This window comes from Vigna unguiculata, chromosome 3 (genome assembly GCF_037176805.1).
Source record: "Vigna unguiculata cultivar grain cowpea cultivar isolate G323 ecotype 2 chromosome 3, ASM3717680v1, whole genome shotgun sequence".
Taxonomy (NCBI): Eukaryota; Viridiplantae; Streptophyta; class Magnoliopsida; order Fabales; family Fabaceae; genus Vigna; species Vigna unguiculata.
The window spans coordinates 42,469,744-42,491,346 of record NC_140794.1 but is presented as its reverse complement, the minus strand read 5'-3'; the positions used below and the strand labels follow the sequence as shown (position 1 = coordinate 42,491,346).

The window sequence follows — 21,603 nt, the reverse complement described above, 5'->3', positions numbered from 1 at the left end:
CCTCACACTGCATATCACCCTCATTTACTACTACTTGTGCCTCGCACTGCACCTCAGCCTCACCAATTGCGGGTTCAACTTGTTCTGCATCAGTACACTGCATTTCCTCTACGGGTTCAGCCTAGTGTCATTCTCCACACCAGTATGGTCTTCACCATTATCCCCACCTGGATAATATTCCAACATATGTACCTCCTCTGCTACACATACTGAGTGAATGACATACATGTGGACTTCACCACGCTGCTTCGCGATTTGGACCATATGCAGTGCACCAACATCATCAACAAATTGACGTAACCTTTCCTCCAACACTGGACAACCTCCTACTGAATAACACAGATCCTTCACATTAATATAACCCATTTCTCTCAATATGGAAAGCACCTCCATAATTCGCTTCTATGGCCATTGACGTACTTGATTCCACCCTCATTCACGAAATATCCTCCATGGTGAATAACCACTTTAAACTTGTCATCTTCCATCATAAACCTGTGAAATTACCAGATACCCATACCAATATCTTTTTAATCAAATTTTGTTAAATTTATCTTATGTTTTAAGTGTATTTCATGATAGTACTTGAATTGCTTATGGTGTTTGACACATTTTTGCTTCAACGTTAACTCAAACATTATCTTAAAATTTGGTTAAAATGACTAAATCTATATATTTCTAAAATTGAGAAATAAATTAGGCTAAAGTTTCGAAGAGAAACTAATTTCAATTTTTGCCAAAAGTTAGAAGACCAAAAATATATTTAATCCTAAAAAACAACTTGTGTTCATTAAATCAATAGAAAGATGTAATATTATAAAATTATAAAATATTAATATGTAAAATATGATTTTATTTATAAAATAATATTAATAATCAAAATTCTGAATTTCAACCTCAACCTCAACAGTTTCAGGCTGCACCTGTTCTGTTGCCTCACATTGCACCTGTGTTGTTGCCTCACAGCACCTGTGTTGTTGCCTCACACTACACCTCTTTCAAAACATCTGCCTCACACTGCATATCACCCTCATTTACTACTACTTGTGCCTCGCACTGCACCTCAGCCTCACCAATTGCGGGTTCAACTTGTTCTGCATCAGTACACTGCATTTCCTCTACGGGTTCAGCCTAGTGTCATTCTCCACACCAGTATGGTCTTCACCATTATCCCCACCTGGATAATATTCCAACATATGTACCTCCTCTGCTACACATACTGAGTGAATGACATACATATGGACTTCACCACGCTGCTTCGCGATTTGGACCATATGCAGTGCACCAACATCATCAACAAATTGACGCAACCTTTCCTCCAACACTGGACAACCTCCTACTGAATAACACAGATCCTTCACATTAATATAACCCATTTCTCTCAATATGGAAAGCACCTCGAAGTAAGACCACCTGTCTTCATCACACCATAATTCACTTCTATGGCCATTGACGTACTTGATTCCACCCTCATTCACGAAATATCCTCCATGGTGAATAACCACTTTAAACTTGTCATCTTCCATCATAAACCTGTGAAATTACTAGATACTCATACCAATATACAATTATTACAACATATACCACCGACAAACCGACAGGATACACAAACCCCGTTAAAGGGGGACCACAAACCACACATTAATGTCAAAGTGGTGGGACAACACGGAAACATCGTAAAAATTAAACAAAGATTCACTAAAAACCGACAATCAAGTGTGCAAATCAAAACCCTACACCCAAACCCACCAACTGAAAACCCTATACCCAAAATACACAAAGTCCTAAAACGCAAGAACGAAATTTCGAAGAACAACTCACCTGGAATATGCTCCACGATGGCGATTACAGATGATAAACCCAAGAACGCAATTTCTGCTGCTCCCAATTCCTCACACCAATGCAAAGAAGCGACAGATTATTTAACCTCTAATCCCAATTCCAATATACTAACCCTAATTTCATTTCCCCCAATTCACCTTCCACATAATTCTAACGGGCCACGTAATTCTAAGTCAGCCAGAATAAAACAGTCATGTCACTGTTCCGTTATTGATTTTTGACGCTGTTAACTTTGAGGACTAAATTGAGTGACTTTTGAAAACTTGATAACTAAATTGAGACTCTGAATAATAGAAAGAACATTTTGAAATTTGCTAACAAATAAGAGGACTAAAACAGTAATTAAGCCTTCATTTTATTTTAAGTTAGCCATAATGTAGCACGTACCTCACGCTTCACTCTATAAAATATGAAAAAGAGATGACCTATTTTGTAAGTAATTGATGTTTTTCAACTTCCGAACTTAAATAAAAAGGATTAAATATGTTTTTGATTTCTCAAGTTTAAGTGAATTTTAGAATTAGTCTATTTTTAAAATTTGTAACTAATTTAGTCCTTCATTTTAAAAAATACGTAGATATCTTTAGAAATGTGTGAATTCAATCTTTTTAATCAAATTTTGTTAAATTTATCTTATGTTTTAAGTGTATTTCATGATAGTACTTGAATTGCTTATGGTGTTTGACACATTTTTGCTTCAACGTTAACTCAAACATTATCTTAAAATTTGGTTAAAATGACTAAATTCATATATTTCTAAAATTGAGAAATAAATTAGGCTAAAGTTTCGAAGAGAAACTAATTTCAATTTTTGCCAAAAGTTAAGAGACCAAAAATATATTTAATCTAAAAAACAACTTGCGTTCATTAAATCAATAGAAAGATGTAATATTATAAAATTATAAAATATTAATATGTAAAATATGATTTTATTTATAAAATAATATTAATAATCAACATTTCCAGTGACTACTGTAATCTTTTATTTTTCTTTTTATTTTTTTTTTTCTAATAAAATTTTCAGGTAAAAGTGATGTCTAACTTTTATTTGGACTGTTATAATCCTACCATACCTAGTTATTGAACTGAATTCTAATATATATAATTTTACCAATATTTTGTACACTCCTTACCATGGATATTATGTATTAATAATTATTTGGTATTAACAAAAATTAAGTTCAAAGGTTACTTAAAAAAAACTATTCAATTATTAATTTAAATTACATGATTACTTATGTAATTGATTTTGATTATAATATTATACAACCTATTTAGATGCATAATCAAATTTTCATAGCAACTAATGGTTGGCTTATTATTGTTAGGCCAAGACACCGCACATCATAGTAGGCACACACATAATGTCAACACAACATATGTACACAAGAAAAGATTACTGAGAGAAAACAAGAGGAAATTTTCTCATTAGCAATTATAACTAAAATGTACATAAAGGTTTATAAACTGTCCTCAATGAAAGTTAAGAAAACAGAAACAGTTTGATTATTTACAATAATTATAATCACTTTTTTACATTTAATTATTTTAATAATAATTCATAATTAACTGGTTAATTATAATCAATTAAACTTAATTAGAGTTATATATATTTTTTTATAATTGGACACTCTCCCTCCGTTTCTTTCTCTGACCTATTCTTATTTATGTCTCTTATCTTAATTCCTTTTAAAAACTACATTTTTTTTTACAGATATACGCAAACTAATTTATGTAAAATAAAAATTACATTACAAAACTAAAATCGTAATTTTAAATATAAGAATTTAGATTAGTGTATGTAAGTCATTTACCATAAAAACCATAAAAATGGACAAAATGAGACTAATTTCTTGAGTATTTCAAATAAAAGAAAATTAAATTAAAAGGAACTGTGAATAGTAGAAAGGGTGTGAATAGCAGTCCCCTTCATTTGACGCAATAAATGTGTCGAAAGCCCATCTACAGAAACCAAGTTTTAGCCCAAACAAAGTTAACATGACCAAACAAATTTTCAGTACTTTAATCTACTAACTTTCAGTTTCAACGGCTAGTTTCCTCATTTCGAAAGCAACGATAATATCTACCCATTGCATTATCTCCTTTTCTGGTTTCGTTTTTATCTCACATGAAAAGCAGTTAGTGCACAATAACGGTCACTTCTGATCAGCGTCTCTCTTTCTCTCCATTTTGCATTCTCCATCTTCACTCCAAAGCAATACTTTCTTCTGCTCTTCCATCAAGCCAGGTCAGTTTCTGGGTTTCTTACCTTTTATCTTGAAACCGTCCCAAAAAAGACTTGGAAATTCTGAGAATTTTTTTTTATGATTTTGAACTCCTTTGTCCGAAACCAGTGATTGCAAGTAACTTGATCATTTAAAAAAATGTACTAAATCAGATTATTTGTTAACGTTAGCGGGATACGAGGTTTGATTTTATGTAATGTACTGAAGTCTGTATGTTAAATGATTTTCAGGAATTTTACTGCTTTCATATGGCAAAGTGAACCATTTAGCCTTTGTGTAAGATTTGTAGTGTAATGTCTCTTAGTTAATGCTTCGAAGATAAGTGCTTGAATAATGTTACTTTTTTTTTTTTTTAATTTCTGATTGTTTGGGATATGCTTTTACGAAGAGGAGTGTCTCTTAGAGACGTAAAGTTAGATATTGTTCCGAATATGATTCTTATCATGATCCATAGTTACCCTAGGAATACTCCTGAATATTTTAGGAAACTTTATCTAGTAATGGTTCATTTTGGAGTTCATTCAGCAAATTCTTTTGTTAAAACGTTTTTTTTTAAGTTAATTTTGAACAAGTACAAGTTAAATGAAATGCCAAGTTTGAGTTTTTACTTTAATCAATACCTCTTTACTTTTCGTGTTTTTGGTGGGGATAAGAACACTTGATTTAATCTGAACAATGCTTGCAGACCAGGTTTGTCTTGAATGTCTTAAATGTGAAAAGAAATGGACAAGGTTTACGAAGAGCTCGATGAAGCAAAAGCAGAAATAGAAGAACTGAAGGCAGAACTTAGAACCAAGACAGATTTGCTTGAGAACTTGAAGAAATCCCATAATGCACAGATCAAACAGATACAGGAAGCAAAGTGCAAAGCTGAGAAGCTGGACCAAAAGCTGCTTCAACAGGAAGATGAGATCTCTGAGACAAAGCTAGAATGTGAAGATCTCAAAGGGAATTTGAATAGAAAGGAGACAATAATCAAACATCTCAGTGCTGCAAATGATAAACTTCGAGCGGATTGTGATGACAAGTTGAAAAAGTTGGAAGAAGAAAAAAGAGGGCTGGTGTTGGCCTTAGAGGAGGCAAATGAGAAGACACAGAACCAGGAACAACAGATTTATATGTGCAAACAAGATATTGAAAGACTGAAAGGTTGCCTTTTGGTTTCAAAGGAGAAGTGTTTGGAATCAGAGAAAAAAAACAGAGTATCCAAAGAACTAAGAGAAAGAGATGACATGCTCCAGAAATTAGAGGAGGAAAGCAGGAAGGTGGAAGATCAATTAAAATGGAAGAAGGAACAGTTTAAGCATCTAGAAGAAGCACATGATAGACTTCGACTGCAGTTTAAGTCTTGCAAGAAGGAGTGGGAGATGGAACAATGTACATTGATAGATGAGATTTCTTCACTTCAGACAAGGTTAGACTCTCAGACCAGAATATCAGAGGATTTACAACACCAGATACACACTTGCCACCAAGCTCTTGCTCATGTAGAAAGCCAGAAAAAGCGGCTGGAAGTTGAAGTTTCTAATCTTAAGGTGCAGCTTGACGATGCTAGTAATGAGTACCAGGATTCTAGGTTACAACTAGATTGCTTAAACACTGACCGTGACAAAGATATTGCGGATTTGAGATATTTGCTAAAAACAAAAGAGGCATATAATAAAGAGTCAAAATACAGAATTGATAAGCTAGAGCAAGAAAATCAAGAGCTGCGGATGTCCCTCAAAGAACTCCAGGAAGCTCAAATTCAAGAGGCAGGAGCTTCATATTCGCAGTCAAAGTTACGGTCCAGGCTCAGAAGTTTGGAACACACTCATAGAGAGTGTTCCTCTAATTTAAAGGCTAAAGAAGCTGAGTGGAACTTGATGCTAAAACAGTTGACAGAAGACCTGAATAGGTGTCAATCTGAGTTGGAAACGAAAATTGAAGCAGTTGAAGGCCTCCAGATGGAACTAGAAAGGTCTCATTCTTTATCCATTGAGATGAAGTTGTTGAATGAGGAGATGTCTGTGATGCTGTTAGTGTTGAAACAGGGAATTTCTGAGGCTCATTTGAAGCATGTTAGTGGTAAGGATGAGATGGACCTCATCAACGAAGCGAGAGAAGAGGAGATTTTTCAACTGATGAAACAGTTGGAGATGAAAGATGCTGCTTTGATGAGTGCCCAGAAAAGCCTAAATGAAGAACGTGAGATAGCAGCATGTTTTAGAGAGGGTGAGTGTAATGGATTCAACAATGAACTACTGCAAACTGAACTGGATAGGCACAAGGTTTTGCAAAATGAACTGCAAACTGAACTGGATAGGCACAAGGTCTTGCAAAATGAACTGCAAAATGAGCTGGAGGAATCAACCACGAGTCAGCTGATTCTCAAAGAGAAGGTTTTGCATATGGAATGTAACTTTAAAGAACAGCTTAAAGAGGTTCATGATGCTTTAGACAGTGTAATCATTGAATTGGATGAGACAATATGTGAAAGAAATGAAGTGGAATTTGAATTGCAAATATGGAAGCCAATTGTTGAGCGCTTGAAGAATGAACTAGAAGAAAATCATGTGGTGCGTAGAGAACTGGAAACTTCACTTCTTGTACAAGTAGACTTTGGCGAAAGCCTCAAGCAAGAGAAAGACAACTTGGTTTATATGTTAGAAGAGAAAGAGAGGAGCCTAAATTATCTGCAACAACAAGTTGAGCTATTGGAACATGAACTAAGAGCGAGGGAGGAATCAGCAGGGTCCTTTGAATCTGATAATGTCAGATATCTCCAGATGATAGCGGAAAAGGACAAGATTCTAGAAGAGCTCCAGAAAGAATTTGAAAAAACTGTGATTGAGAAAGGCACAATAGAAAGAACCTTTGAGGATGAGAAAAATAATCTTGTCCTGCTTATGAAAGGAAAAGACAAGAGAATGGATGAACTTATGCAGCAAGTGGAGCAATTGAGTGCTAAACAAGCCAAAGTAATGGAGTTGAATGATGAAATGGTGACTAAGCTAAGAAATTCAGATTCTTTGCTTCAGAAACTCAAGATGGAGAATGGAAAATTGCTTGAAAATGCTACGGGACTGTCATCAGAAAGGGAAAGCTTGTTAGCTTTTATTCAGGGATTCAGTGACAAAATCAATGAGTTATCTGCTGAAGACACTCTATTAATGGACATGTTGAGAAGCATGGTGCAGTCTTTTGAGAATGGTTGTCCAGTAATGAATTTGAAAACAGATGGTGCTTTTCACGTAAAGGAGAATATATTTATTCAGTCTCCCACGAGAATGAAGAAACTTGAAGCCAATTCTGATACTAGATCACCATTCAAGGAGCTAAATTTGTTAGAAGAATAGGAATGTGTTTGTATTTTCAGCAAAAAAAGGTCATCATGATCATTCTTTGTCTTGTATTTCCGACAAAAAGATCATGCAGTTACTTGACCATTCTTTGGATTGTATATGGCATTTATTTATTTGTATTTCCTTCTTTGTTTACCCTTTTTTTTTCTCAATACAGATGTTCGTTACATAAGCATCTCGAAATTAAAATAAACTATATAATGAAGAAGAGAAATGGATACTAAGGGGGAGAAACTCCATACAATAATACTAAAGATATTAGTTACAATTTATATTAGAAAAGGGTTTGTTGTATAATGGAGTTGGAAATCTAGAATTATGATTGACTACTTGTATATTCAAAAAGTTAACTAGGATGATGATTCTTATACATGAATTACTTCGTTCTTCTCATTTTATTTATTTTAAAGGCATTGGAGAAAGTTTTTCCGTATATGAAAACGATGTCATATATCACGGTTCATAAAAATTTAAATTTAATTAAATTTTAAGTTTTTGATCGATTTAAATATTTTTAATTAAGTTTTTCTTAAATTGTTTTGATATGTTGAGTACTCAAGATGATATTGTAATTACATTTTATTATTTTGGTTCAAAATATGTTGAATGGTCTCACCAACGACTTTTATATTATCTCATTTACATTATTATAAATTTATTAGCATTATTTTATAAGTACTGTGTTTCAGTTAAAACACTTGAACTAATCTTTAATATTTCTTGAAATTCTTGTATTTCTTTATGTCGAAACTTGTTATTATGATAGCAATAAACTTTAGTCTTACAGTAATAAATTACTTATAAATTATAAATTATAAATACTATTAATGTAAATAAAAGAATAACACTGTTAATCAAGTTTGGTTAAGATATTTAAAATATACCCAAAACAATATTTATGTGTTCAATTTTTGTATATTCTAATTACGATAAATCACAGTATATGATTCGAATTACAGATACATTCATATTTTGTACTTGGATCTTCCAACAGATAACTGTTCTCAGTCCCACTGGCATGTTATTACGATACAAAAGTAGTTGAGGAGTTGAGCTTCTCAACCAAACCATCTTAAAATCTGTTACCAGACACCTCATCCCACGTTAAATCTCCTACTCAGTAATTAACTAACACATCCTTAAAATATTCCTTTTCGATCTCTGAATTTTGCACTCTTGTTTCTTCGTCTAGTCCTAGATCTCTCTTCATGGCTGGGTTTTTCTCACTTCTAAGGCGCCTCTATCTCTCCCTTTACAATTGGACCGTTTTGTTTGGATGGTACACTTACTCACCCTTTCTCTTTATAACGTCATGATTCATTCATCTCTTGCCCTTTCTCAAATATCTCTAATAATTTGTTCAGGTGTCAAGTTCTGTATTTTGTTCTCAAAACGTTGAACGAATCGGGTCATGAGCATGTTTACGATGCAGCAGAAAAGCCTCTGCTTTTTTCTCAAACAGCTGCTGTGCTAGAGGTAATTGTTCCTAAAGGTTTTTGATTTTTCGGAACTACGGACACCCCCTTTTGATTTTTTCAAGCAATTTGTTCAAGTTTCTTGTTGGAATTATCTATCTCGAGTTTTTTCTAACTTTTTGTTTGGTGGGCTTTCTACTGAATGGTGAGCTAGATTCTTCATGGTTTAGTAGGTGAGTAATCTGTTCTCAATGTGTGGGGTTATGCTTAACGAAAATGAAAATTGAAGTTAGAGTTGGTTTGTTTATGAAATTCTGTGTTATTTTCTTTTGTGAAGGACTGGTGAGATCTCCAATAACAGCGACGTTGCCACAGATAAGTTCAAGGCTGTTCTTGACTTGGGGCATTTTATGGAGTTTTCCTGAGGTGAAGAAAAAATTGGATTATTTTATTTTTTGTTGAACGCATTTAATTTGTTTGTTCAGTATTCAATCATATTCTTCTACTGAAAAGTTGCCCCATCTTTTATCACCAGACTCAGTCTCATGTGCTTGTTACCTCCCTACTAATCAGCTGGTCCATCGCAGAGGTAAGTGTTTGTGATTGCTCTTTCATGTGATGTTCAAATTATTTGTTTGGCTTTTTGTTCTTTTTGTTTGATGTTAGCTAGCCATAACAAACTTCTGCAGAATGGTTATAAGTTATAGAGCACTTCCTGCATGAAGATGACATTACTTACTTCAAATAAATGCCACCTCTGTTATGCTAATGTTCAAATTTGATGTCTAAAACTTAGAAGAACCTAATAGTATGAAATTTGAAGCGTTGATTGGGGTGACAGCAATTTTTTTGGCTCGGTGACCTATTTTCTTCTGTAATTGGATTCCTCTGTTTGTTTCTGTAGTGAATTCATTGATTACAAAGGTAAGAGAAGTATTAATGAAGATAAATATTTATCTTCTTTGTTGTTGCAATTGTAGATCATTCGGTATTCTTTCTTTGGATTCAAAGAGACTTTTGGATTTACTCCATCATGGCTTTTGTGGCTTAGGTACGAAGTTTGATTGCTAAGCCTTGTTCATGGAGTATAGCAATTGGCAAATCAATTTTTTCTTACATCAATTACAAATTGTTTCTTTGCAGATACAGCAGCTTCATAGTTTTGTATCCAACAGGCATAAGCAGTGAAATTGGCCTAATATACATCGCACTACCGTTCATCAAGGTAAATTAATTTGGTTGCCAAATGTACACTTTAGAATCATTAGATCTAAAGCTGCAACATGTGTGTTGTCTTGTGTAATTTCGTAGCATTACTAGAATGATAAAATGGAAATGGAGGAGAATAGTCTATTACTTATGATACAATATGGTGAAAATATTTGATAGTTTCTCAGTAAGTTGGAGTTGAGTTAATCTGACAAGTATTTTCAGGCTTCTGAGAAGTATTGCATAAGGATGCCAAACAAATGGAACTCGTCATTTGATTACTTTTATGCTGCCATTGCTGCACTGGGAATCTACGTTCCAGGCATGAACAGAACATCTTTGCACTGTTATTGATATAACCTTAGGGTAATATTTATTTCGCTGACTGTATTTTAAGTGATCGATTTGGTATCATTATATGCAGGTACTCCTCACTTGTATACATACATGCTTGCACAGAGAAAGAGAGCTCTCTCCAAATCCAAGAGAGAGTAATGCAATATATGTAGTTTACATTGATTTGGGGTCAAACTTAGGACATACATAGGTCATGTCTTGGTTTGAATCCACATACAGAGGCACCTCGGAAACAATTGATTTTCTTGTTAATGTGTATCATTGAAAGGCAGCATGCCAGAGATAGATAAACTAATGTATTTGCTTTTCGGTAACATGGTGCAGTGTAGCTTCCTATAGTTGTCTGTTTCTCAATCATATGCTATAGATGTTTAACATCAAATAATAAATCAGTGAGGTTTTTCTTTAGGGGAGACATCATGGAGATTTGACCTCAATGAATTGTGAATAAGTCCATATGAGAGATCACGACGTCACTTTTAACCTTAAATTTTAAGGTAATTAGTTTATAGGTTATTTTACATATTGTTTATCTTACAAATTTTGATCCGATGTGAAATTTTCAATACATCTTAAATTTCTAACAATCTCTCTCGAGTGTGAGTGTGAGTATCTCCACATTGGAGCACCTTCCTCTCAAACATTGTATCTTAGTGATGATCATTCCTTTGTACCGTCATTTTATAGCAAGACACACTCTCCTGAAATAGAAGACTTTCTATATAAAGAACTCTTAAATTTTAAGATTCTTCATCTACTTTATATCATACTCATCCAAGTTACTACTAAGATGAACTATCGACTCTGATACCATTGTGATTCTTCACTTACGTTATACTCTATTTATCTGAATCGTCACCAAGATGAATCATCGACTCTCATATTATTACGAAGTTTTTTTAGAAGAGACATCTATAAGTTACAAACTCAAATTAAAAATCAAGGCATTACTACTAACACAAATTCTTAAAACAATAAATTTACAAATCTCTTTTCCTCTTATATATCGTTTATCTTACTCATTTTCCAACTCACCTTGAATTTATAACAATCATACTTTACCTTGTAACCTTCATACAACTTTGAGAGCATAGAGATTTATAAACACTAAAGATGTGAGAATTTCATGAGATGATGATATAGAATGAGTGATTTGGAATATGGGATGGTAACTGTTCTAGCACATTTAGAGTTGATTTAAATTAAAGTTCTGAATATAATCCTCTTTAATTCAAGAGGGAACACACTTGTGCACTTTTGAGGCTTTCTTACTCTAAGAGGAGTCTTTAAATTTTGGGTGATATGCTCTCCACCACTATATAATGATGGATCATGAAAGTTAGGGTTAGACTTTTAGATGCATGATACTTTTACACGGTTGTTGGACTAAATTCCATGTTCCTGCTGATATGATGCGAAGCAATGTCACATAGCTACAGGCCTAAACTCAAACTCGTAACTCATTTAAAGAACAAGTACGATATCTTAAAATTATATCGAGCCTGGACTTAACTAAAGGAAGTAGGAAGAAGAATGCTATGAACACTTTTCTTTTACACTTTCTTTATTACACTCTTTGTGATGGGGTGAGCTTTATTAGAATATTATTAATATAGGTGGATCTCACTTTTAAATCAGGAGAGTGGGACTCATCAAAATTGATGGTTTCAAATAAATTTTACCGATAGAAAACAAAATATAAGAAAAAAAGTTAATTAGTAATTTATTTCATATAATCTATGATTCCTTTTGATTTTTATATTTGTAAAATCATTTAATATGATCACTTATGTTATATTGATGTTAACACCATTTAAAAAGTGTTCCATATTAAAATCTAGATTTGTCACATGTCAAAATTTTGATATTTTTTATTTTAGAACTCTTCTAATTTTAACATGTGACACATTTTCAAATATTAAATTGTCCAAATTTTTATATACAAAAGATTCATATTTTGATCCGTGGAAGACATAAGTGACGATTCCAAACAACTGTCAATTCAACTAAAGAGATTACATCGAGTTTTTTTCTTAAAAGGATATTAAATTAAGTAAGTTTTAAAATATAAGAAACTCAATTAAATTAAAAGAATATCAAAAACATAAATATAAGTACAAATTACGAATTGAACTAATACTAATCAAAGATTTTGCGCGAAATGAAATGAATGTATTAGTTATGTATTCACTGTTTTTTTTAAATAATCTAATTTATAGATAAACTAATTTTAGAATACGATAAAAGTAACTTATATGTGAATGATACATTAACTTGTCTCGTGACAAATAATACTAAGAAGTTGGGGTACAGATGTGATCGACTTCATCAAGATTGGAGTATTATTGACTAAACATATTTTTTTTACTGATGCTGGTTGAGGTCTCAACATTAGAATTTATTTTTTCAAATGTCAAATGGGAAATTTTTTATTTATTGTTGACTCAAATTCTTTTAGTCAATGCTAATTCATGGGTTTTCTTTAGCTGATATTAGTAAACAAATAACTTTGACCAATATCAACTAAAATAACTATGATTTAATTAAGAAGAACTTTGTCGTAAAGTAAACAAATCTTATGGACTATGATCAAAACATTATTTTGACCATCATTAACTAAAAAAATATCACAAAAATAATAATTTTTGAATTATCAAAGGTTTTTACTATTAAAATATTTTTTAAAACTTAGTACCAATTGAAATACTTTGTTAAAAAATATATTGAATTTAAATTGAGTTATTTAAATAAAGTATTTAAAAATAAAAATAAAAATAAAAAAATTAATCAATGAATTTAAATAATTCATAAATTGTGAAATGGGTAGGTAGTCTATATACATCCTTAATGGATTTTATGAGGTATTGTGCGGAAGTTAGTGGGATGTAGCTGTTGGTTGCCATGCATTTATTTATTTGGCCTGCATTAATATTTGATAACTACACGACTGTGAAGTATGACTATATCGGGGTTAAATTTTTTTTTTCATAATTTGAAGTGAAAATTTAAATAAGTCAATTTTTAAAAATTTTGTTTAATTTAATTCTCTAACTTTAGAAATATTTAGGTTTAGTCATTTTAACCAAATTTTGTTAAGTTTATTTGACGTTTTAAATATGTTTCATGATAACATTTTAGTTGTTTACACCGCTTGATACATTTTTGTTTCAATGTTACTTGAAAAACTTGTTTGAAACGTCAAATAAATTTAACAAAATTATTTTATAAAAATTAAATTAACGCATTTCTAAAGTTGAGAACTAAATTGAGCAAAAGTTTGAAAAATAAACTAATTTTAATTTTCACTAAAAAATAATAATTTACTATGTATGACATTGGGATCGAATAAAAGGTCAATCTACAAAAGGTGTTAACTTTTTCGACCACTAAATTAAAGTATACTTCCGTGATAAATGCATTCAAGGAAGCCTTATGCTTACAATTGTAGCTAGATAATTGAAGATGCAAGACTAGGTTGTTAATGTTTACAATGACAACAAGAGGGCTACATTGTTATCCAATAATCAGTCTATAATGAAATAATGAAATACATTAACATCAAGCTACATATTTTAAGAAAGAAGATTGTTTAAGGGTTTGTCAAGATGATGAAGGTCTCGATATTTGATATGATTAAAAACGTTTTATTATGCAACAAATTATTTCATTGAATGGATTTGATTAATTGATTGATAATTAAGTTTGTGATGGACTCAGTAGTAGGTGGGGAGCCTCACTTAAAATATTTGTGTTAAGCCAAGATTGGTTCAATAAAATATTAGTTCTTAAACTATTTAACTTCATCAAACTATCCAATATACGATATGCATATTCCAACACATATAGTAGGTAGTCTTAGTAGAATGTCCAATCTCTTATCTTTTTATTGAAACTATTTAGAAAAGTTTCTCAAATGATGATTCAACTCAGTAACAATAAATACTATTCATTTCTATTCTCTGTAAGTTTTTCCATGTTTCACACAAGTTAGTTACTATATATATGTTGTTATATAAATGAACATACAATGACAATTAACGTTAACTAAAAGCTATAAGTTCAATTGTAGAAATAGAAAACTATGAGAGTTAAGTTAGAGTTTACTAAGAGAGAAACTTTGTGTTCTAATGTTTAAGTATAGCTAATTTTGTCACGAACATAAATTGAAGTTTATTAACACTTTAGTCAGCATGTACCTTTTTCCATGTATGACTTTTTGTTATTTTTTATTTATCTTTTATCCTTAACATTTGTGGTGTCATTTTTATCAAATTATCATTTATGAATGTGTTTGGGTTGTTTAACAACAATATTTAATATAATTAGCCTCTATTAATCTAACAACTAATTATTGTGTATTATTCTAGTAAATTGCTTTTGACTTTACTAAAATGACAAAAAATTTATACAACATTTTCTATTATATCCTTTAGTTTTTCTATATTTTATATAGGAAAAATTTAATTATACTAAAAGTTAATGTTCCATTCTCTTTTTTTTCAAACTCATTCATCCAAACACGAGTAAAGGAACCTTTCAAGATAACACTAATAACAAATGTAACAAAAAAAATGGCATGGTTAATAAACCTCTTAATCCTAACAAAGTTGTGGCCACACTTAACACAAATTGTACAACTTTTAGTTCAATGCATGATAATAAGAAGTCCTCAAACTCATACTTCAATGTTGGATGGCTTTAGAATTGTTGATTAGAAATTTATAAGAAGGAAAAAGAAGTAAATGTCACTAAAGGGAATGATGAACAATTTACCTAAACTATATTGTGATGTCTTGCCAAAATGCATTTGGTTACAAACACAAACTAATGAAAAATCATATAAAGAGGGTATGAAGCATTGAAGTGATGATGCAGCATGAAATTCTAGAACTTGCGTGACAACGCAACTATGTATCAATTCTCAAATGACAATATGGTCACTTAGGAATTGACAAAAAAATGAGATTGGTGATTTTAAAGCTTTTTTGGTGATACAATAAATATTGTCACTTAAAAATTGGGATGACACTCAAGCATTGAATGAACTTTTGAGCAAATGAGAGATAAAACCAACTATTCTTTTTGGAACTATTGCTTAAGCAACATAATATTGCTAAAGCAAAAAAATCTTACTTAGTTTCAAGAAGTAAGGTCACTCAAATGATATCTATACAATGGTGATGATGATGTTGATGATGAACATATGATGTTATATATTTATATATGTGATTGTTGTGTTGAGATGAATGCCTGATATGTTTATTGATGATGATAAAGTGAATGCATTAATATGGTATAGCTTGTGTTGTAAATTACAAGGAATATTTATAAGATATGTTGCTCTTCATGTGTCCCTTTACGAGTGTGTTGCCCTTTATATGTGAGAATACATGGGATACTATTATGACACCAATGGTCAAAGTATTAAACAAAAAATTCATTTAGAAAAAAAGAAATATCTTATATTTCAGTGTGGATCTAATCATGCATATAATATTTTAGATGACGACTAAAAGAGATTATTGTATAAAGGCTTTTTAAGCACAGGTTAGTAATAATTCAATGTAAGAAACTGAGGTTTAATTTTTATCTAAGATTTATGACGAATTGAGTGCTAGTTTATGTTAGAACATGTTAGTACAAGTCTTCTAGAGAACGCTAGGGCATCAAATTACACCATTGATTGATATACATTTAATGATTCCTCTAATTTTGTATACAAGTAGTTCAATTATGATATTTTGTGAGTTCTCTTTAACAAAAGTGTGTGTTATTATTGTAAAATTAATTAAGGATCTTTAAGAGTTATGATTCTCACCCGATAAAACATAATAGAGCACTAACCTTGATCCATGAGAGATCCTGTGAATATGCGTTCTTCAAATTTGTAATCTTGTGTGCTCTTCAACCACTGTTTCCCAATCTATCTCTTTGCCTTTCTTTCTCTTCTCACACGTTCTTGATGGGTTACTGTGAGAATAACCTTATGGCCAGAGACAGAACCCCTATTCCTTTTATAAACCAACGTCCATCAAGTTGGTTTTTATTTTATCTTTATTTTATTTTATTATCACTTCTCATAATAATAATCAATAAGTCTTTATATTTTATTAAATCACAATTGGGCCCATCATAATATTTCAAATGAGTCACTAATAGAATTAATTCGTCAATTAATTCTAACATTCTCCCACTTGACTCATATGATGTCATAACATTATGTGATTTAATACATAAACGTAATGTGCATTAAAAGACCTTGCATAAATTGGTTCCATCATTATTCATAATTAAAGATACATAAATAATAAGAGTCATGGCGGTCACACATCATTTGATCGACATGATCCCTTCCATGTACTACTATATCATCTATTTCTCCTTAATATGACCTTAAAACGAGAAGTCCATAATGGGTTCAAACATAATGTCATTTTACAAAGCAATAACATAATATAATTTGTTTTCTTCATCATAATTTGCATGCATAAACATAAAGAAGAAAACACAGATTTCAGAAATTTATACATTAGGGAGCTCAAAGTGTCACATAAACATTCAAAACATTAACATTCAACATTCACTAGTAGACATAATGCCCATATTCTTTACATGACCAGCATACAATTTGGGCGATAATCCTTTTGTTAAAGGGTCAGCAATCATAAGATCTGTGCTAATATGTTCTATTGACACTTTACGTTTCTGAACTTCTTATTTAACGACAAAGTATTTCAACTCCATATGTTTAGCACCTTTAGAATACTTGTCGTTTTTAGAAAAGAAGACTACTGTGAAATTATCACAATAAATTTTCAGTGGCTTGGAAATACTGTCGACTACTCCAAGTCCTGAAATAAAGTTCCACAACCAATTAGCCTGAACTGTGGCCTCAAAGCATGCCACAAATTCAGCTTCCATGGTGGATGCAACAATGACAGACTGCTTCGCACTTTTCCATGAAATCGCTCCTCCGGCTAAAAGATACATATAACCAAATGTAGACTTTCTTGTATCCACACAGTTGGCAAAGTCTGAATCTGTATAACCTATCACCTCAAGGTGATCAGATTTTCTATAAGTAAGCATGTGATTCTTTGTTCCTTGTAGGTATCGTAAAACTTTCTTTGCAGCTTTCCAATGCTCCAGACCTGGATTACTTTGGTATCTACCAAGCATACCAACTGCAAAGCTAATATCTGGCCTCGTACAGGTTTGAGCATACATCAAACTCCCAACAACAGATGCATAAGGGATATTTTCCATCTATTTCCGTTCCAAATCATTCTTTGGACATTGCATGAGACTAAACTTGTCTCCTTTCTGTATTGGAACAAGAGATGCTGAACATTTATCCATTCTAAATCTCTATAAAACTTTATTAATATATGCATTCTGAGACAAACCTAACAATCCTTGTGATCTGTCACGAAATATTTCTATTCCTATCACATAGTATGCCTCACCCATATTTTTCATTTCAAAGTTATTAGAGAGAAACCTCTTAGTCTCACTTAATAGACCAAGATCATTAGTCGCAAGCAAGATATCATCAACATACAGAATCAGAAATATAAACTTACTCCCACTGACCTTCAGATATATATATACACCGATCAACAGTGTTTTCCTTAAATCCAAAGGACACAATAGTATCATTGAACTTAAGATACCATTGCTGAGAAGCTTGTTTAAGTCCATATATCGATCTCTTAAGTTTACACACCATGTGCTTCTTTCCTTCTTCAGCGAACCCCACCGGTTGGTCCATATATACATCTTCTTCTAAATCCCCATTCAGAAAAGCAGTTTTAACATCCATTTGATGCAACTCAAGATCATAATGAGCTATTAATGCCATGATAATTCTAAAAGAATCTTTCTTAGAAACAGGCGAAAATGTTTTCTTATAGTCAATGTCATCCTTCTGAGTAAAACCTTTGGCAACAAGACGGACCTTGTAACGTTCAATATTGCCTTGAGAGTCACGCTTAGTCTTAAAGACTCATTTACACCCAACTCTCTTGCATCCTTCTGGCAATTCCACAAGGTCTCATACGTCATTATGTGCCATTGATTTAAGCTCATCTTTCATGGCATCTAACCAATTATCAGAATTATCACCATTAATGGCTTCTGAAAAAGAAATTGGATCATTATCAATGCTTAAGTCATTTTCTGACTCTTGTAGATAAACCACATAATCATTTGAAATAACATACTTTTTATCTTTGTGAGATCTTCTTAATACTATTTTTTGTGGTTGTTCTACTATCGGTTCATTATTAACCTCGGGATCATTAATTTGTTGTTCTTCTTGATTGTTGTGAGTTTCTACAACATGTGGAACAACAACTCTTGATAAATAAGTACTAGTTATAGGAACTTGTACTCTAACTTCCTTAATCTCCACATTTCGTGAAGTTTCACTCCCACTGGTTTCACCATTTTTAATGAACCGAGCATTTCCAGTTTCAACGATTCTTGTACTATGGGTAGGACAGTAAAACATATATCCCTTTGATTTTTCTGGATAACCAATGAAAAATCCATTGATTGTTCTTTCATCCAGTTTCTTTTCTTGTGGATTGTATATTCTTACTTCTGCCTGAAAACTCCAAACATACAGGTGTCTCAAACTGGGTTTCCTATTCGTCCATAACTCAAAAGGAGTCTTTTGAACAGCTTTACTAGGAACCATGTTCAACAAATACATGACAGTCTTTAAAGCATACATCCACAATGATACAGGTAAACATGAATTACTTAACATACTCCTAACCATATCCATTAAGGTTCAATTACGCCTTTCTGATACACCATTTTGTTGTGGTGTTCCTGGCATTGTGTATTGAGCACAAATACCACGTTTCTCAAGGAACTTAGCGAACGAACCAGGGTGTTGTCCACTTTTATCATATCTTCCATAATACTCACCACCTCTATCAGACCTTACGATTTTCACCTTTCTGTCTAATTGCCTTTCCACTTCATTTATATAAACTTCCAAGGCATTTACTGACTGAGATTTCTCATGCAGTAGATAGACATGTCCATAACGCAAAAAATCATCAATAAAGGTGATGAAGTACTTCTCTTTAGTTTGTTTGCCTTTAATACAATCCACACACACATTCAGATCAGTAAAATCTAAATCCAGAAGGATTTCATTCTTTACTAATCTTTGCATTCTTTCTTTGGAAATATGTTCCAAACATTTATGCCACAAGTAAGCAGATCGTTCATCCACTAAACTACGTTTAGTGCCAACATTGTGATGCAAAGTCATAAGAGTTTCAGCATATAAATTATCTAAATTCAATTTATATAAACCATCATAAAGTGTACCAGATCCAATCAATAAAGTACGCTTAAACAAACTGAAACAACCATTCCCAAACTTAAAAGAGTATCCAGCAATATCAAGTTTAGACAAAGAAATTAAATTCCTAGTGATATCTAGTGTCGATGATTAGACGATAAGTCCCGACCGCTTCCACTAGAACTTTCTCTTTATTGCCCATGAAGACAAACTTCTCATTTGGGTTTATGGTTCGGGTTGTAAGAAATCCCTGCATCACATTAGAAACATGAGTCGTACATCCAAAATCAATCCACCACGTATTATGGGGAACTTCAGTTAAGTTTGATTCAAAACATACGTAAGCATTATGCTCACCTTTCTTTTCGAACCAAGCCTTACGCTTTATGCAATTCTTCTGGAAATGTCCAGACTTCCCGCAGAAATGACATTTGTCATTTTTCTTCTAGATTTTGGTTGAGGACTCGTCAATCTTTAGTGGTCCTTTACCCTTTCCATGTTTCTTAGCAACTTTCTTTCCAACAGCTCCTTGATTCTTCACATATTGAATAGAGTGGCTTCCTAAGTTCTTCAGTCGGGTCTCCTCCTGAACTAGCATACTATGCAATTCATGCACATTCCACTTGTCTTTTATGGTGTTGTAGTTCATTTGGAGCGGACCATGCTCAGACGGTAATGAGTTCAGAATGAACTGCACGAGAAAACCTTCATCCACTCTGCCATTCCTAAAGTCTTAAGTCTTGCTGCGATATTTGTCATCTCGATCACATGCTCATGCATGGTACGCGAACCGTCAAACTTCATAGTGGTCAACGTACTCATCAGTGTCCCAGCGAGAGACTTATCAGCAGTTTGGGAGCGCTCTTCCACAAATTTCATAAATTCTTTTGCGTCATCAGTTTTGGGAAGAGCTGACTTTATATTGTTTGCTATGCTCATTCTCATAAACATTAAGTTAAGTCTGTTTGATCTTGCCCAAGCTTTGTAATGGGCTTTCTCTTTATTGCTACTAGCATCCGTGATAGCAGCTGGCTTTTCAACTAGAAGAGCTAGATCAAGATCCAACACACCTAAGTGAAATTGGACTTGCTCACTCCAGTCAGGGAAATTCAACCCATTAAAGACTGGAACAGACGAAGCATGCGCGTGTAAAGATACCGGAACAGAGACTGCAATTAACACATGCCTAACATTAATGCTTTGAGTCATAAAACTAAACGTAAAAACAGATTCAGATATAAACAATCATTCTATGCATACTAATGTTCTCCTTTGGGAGATCCACTAATACACAAACATAAACATAATGATGCTAATCACATTATAACATTATTGATAATTAAAATATGCATCAACTAGAATCACCTACTACCTTTGGGTATATAAATAAAACTAGTGACGCATACAAAATTATCTACAATCATGTTCATTAATTATGAGAACAATTAATCAACCTTTGGGCGATCCTTAAATGTCTTATAATTAATGAATTTTAATTAACCCATAAATTTAATTATTCATAATTTAGCATCCATACTATGGGTAATTAAAATAAAAAACATTAATAATTTGAAATCATATAAACTTTAAAATTTTGGCCACTTTGGTGACTAACAAAATTTATCATAGTTAATTTCAAATAAATAAATACACATTTAATTGCTATAGACTTTATATAGCATCCTCATTAATTTTAATGTAACAATAACAAACATAAATATTATTGCAAATTAAAATAAAATTATTAATTATTTATATAATAAAATAATTAATATTAATTTTATTAGTGACATCAACTAATAAAAGCATTACACTTTAATTTTAATAAATAAATTAACAGTAGCGGAATGTAACTTCACATGGTGCAC

General features: G+C 32.3%; 2 protein-coding genes across 2 annotated transcripts; both read left to right on the top strand.

The window, feature by feature from the left end:
- Window positions 1-3,915: 3,915 nt before the first annotated feature.
- Window positions 3,916-7,605, top strand: LOC114176766 (basic helix loop helix (bHLH) DNA-binding superfamily protein). Its single transcript, XM_028061917.2, has 2 exons — window positions 3,916-4,090; window positions 4,774-7,605. Exon 2 carries the CDS (start codon window positions 4,811-4,813, stop codon window positions 7,424-7,426), a length of 2,616 nt encoding a protein of 871 aa, XP_027917718.1. The 5' UTR covers window positions 3,916-4,090; window positions 4,774-4,810; the 3' UTR covers window positions 7,427-7,605.
- An 831-nt stretch (window positions 7,606-8,436) lies between these two features.
- PAS2 (Protein-tyrosine phosphatase-like, PTPLA) lies at window positions 8,437-10,821 on the top strand. The gene is made up of 9 exons (XM_028061888.2): window positions 8,437-8,711; window positions 8,797-8,908; window positions 9,062-9,080; window positions 9,185-9,273; window positions 9,383-9,436; window positions 9,828-9,898; window positions 9,991-10,072; window positions 10,282-10,378; window positions 10,481-10,821. The coding sequence occupies exons 1-9, from the start codon at window positions 8,641-8,643 to the stop codon at window positions 10,549-10,551; spliced, it is 666 nt and encodes a 221-aa protein (XP_027917689.1). The 5' UTR covers window positions 8,437-8,640; the 3' UTR covers window positions 10,552-10,821.
- The last annotated feature ends 10,782 nt before the right edge of the window (window positions 10,822-21,603 follow it).

Bases quoted from the DNA above. Each gene is read 5' to 3' on its own strand.
- LOC114176766 (XM_028061917.2), top strand. From the start codon at position 4,811: ATGGACAAGGTTTACGAAGAGCTCGATGAAGCAAAAGCAGAAATAGAA.
- PAS2 (XM_028061888.2), top strand. From the start codon at position 8,641: ATGGCTGGGTTTTTCTCACTTCTAAGGCGCCTCTATCTCTCCCTTTAC. The intron at 9,274-9,382 runs GTGAAGAAAAAA...TTTTATCACCAG, and splicing joins TTTTATGGAGTTTTCCTGAG to ACTCAGTCTCATGTGCTTGT. The intron at 9,899-9,990 runs GTACGAAGTTTG...GTTTCTTTGCAG, and splicing joins TCATGGCTTTTGTGGCTTAG to ATACAGCAGCTTCATAGTTT.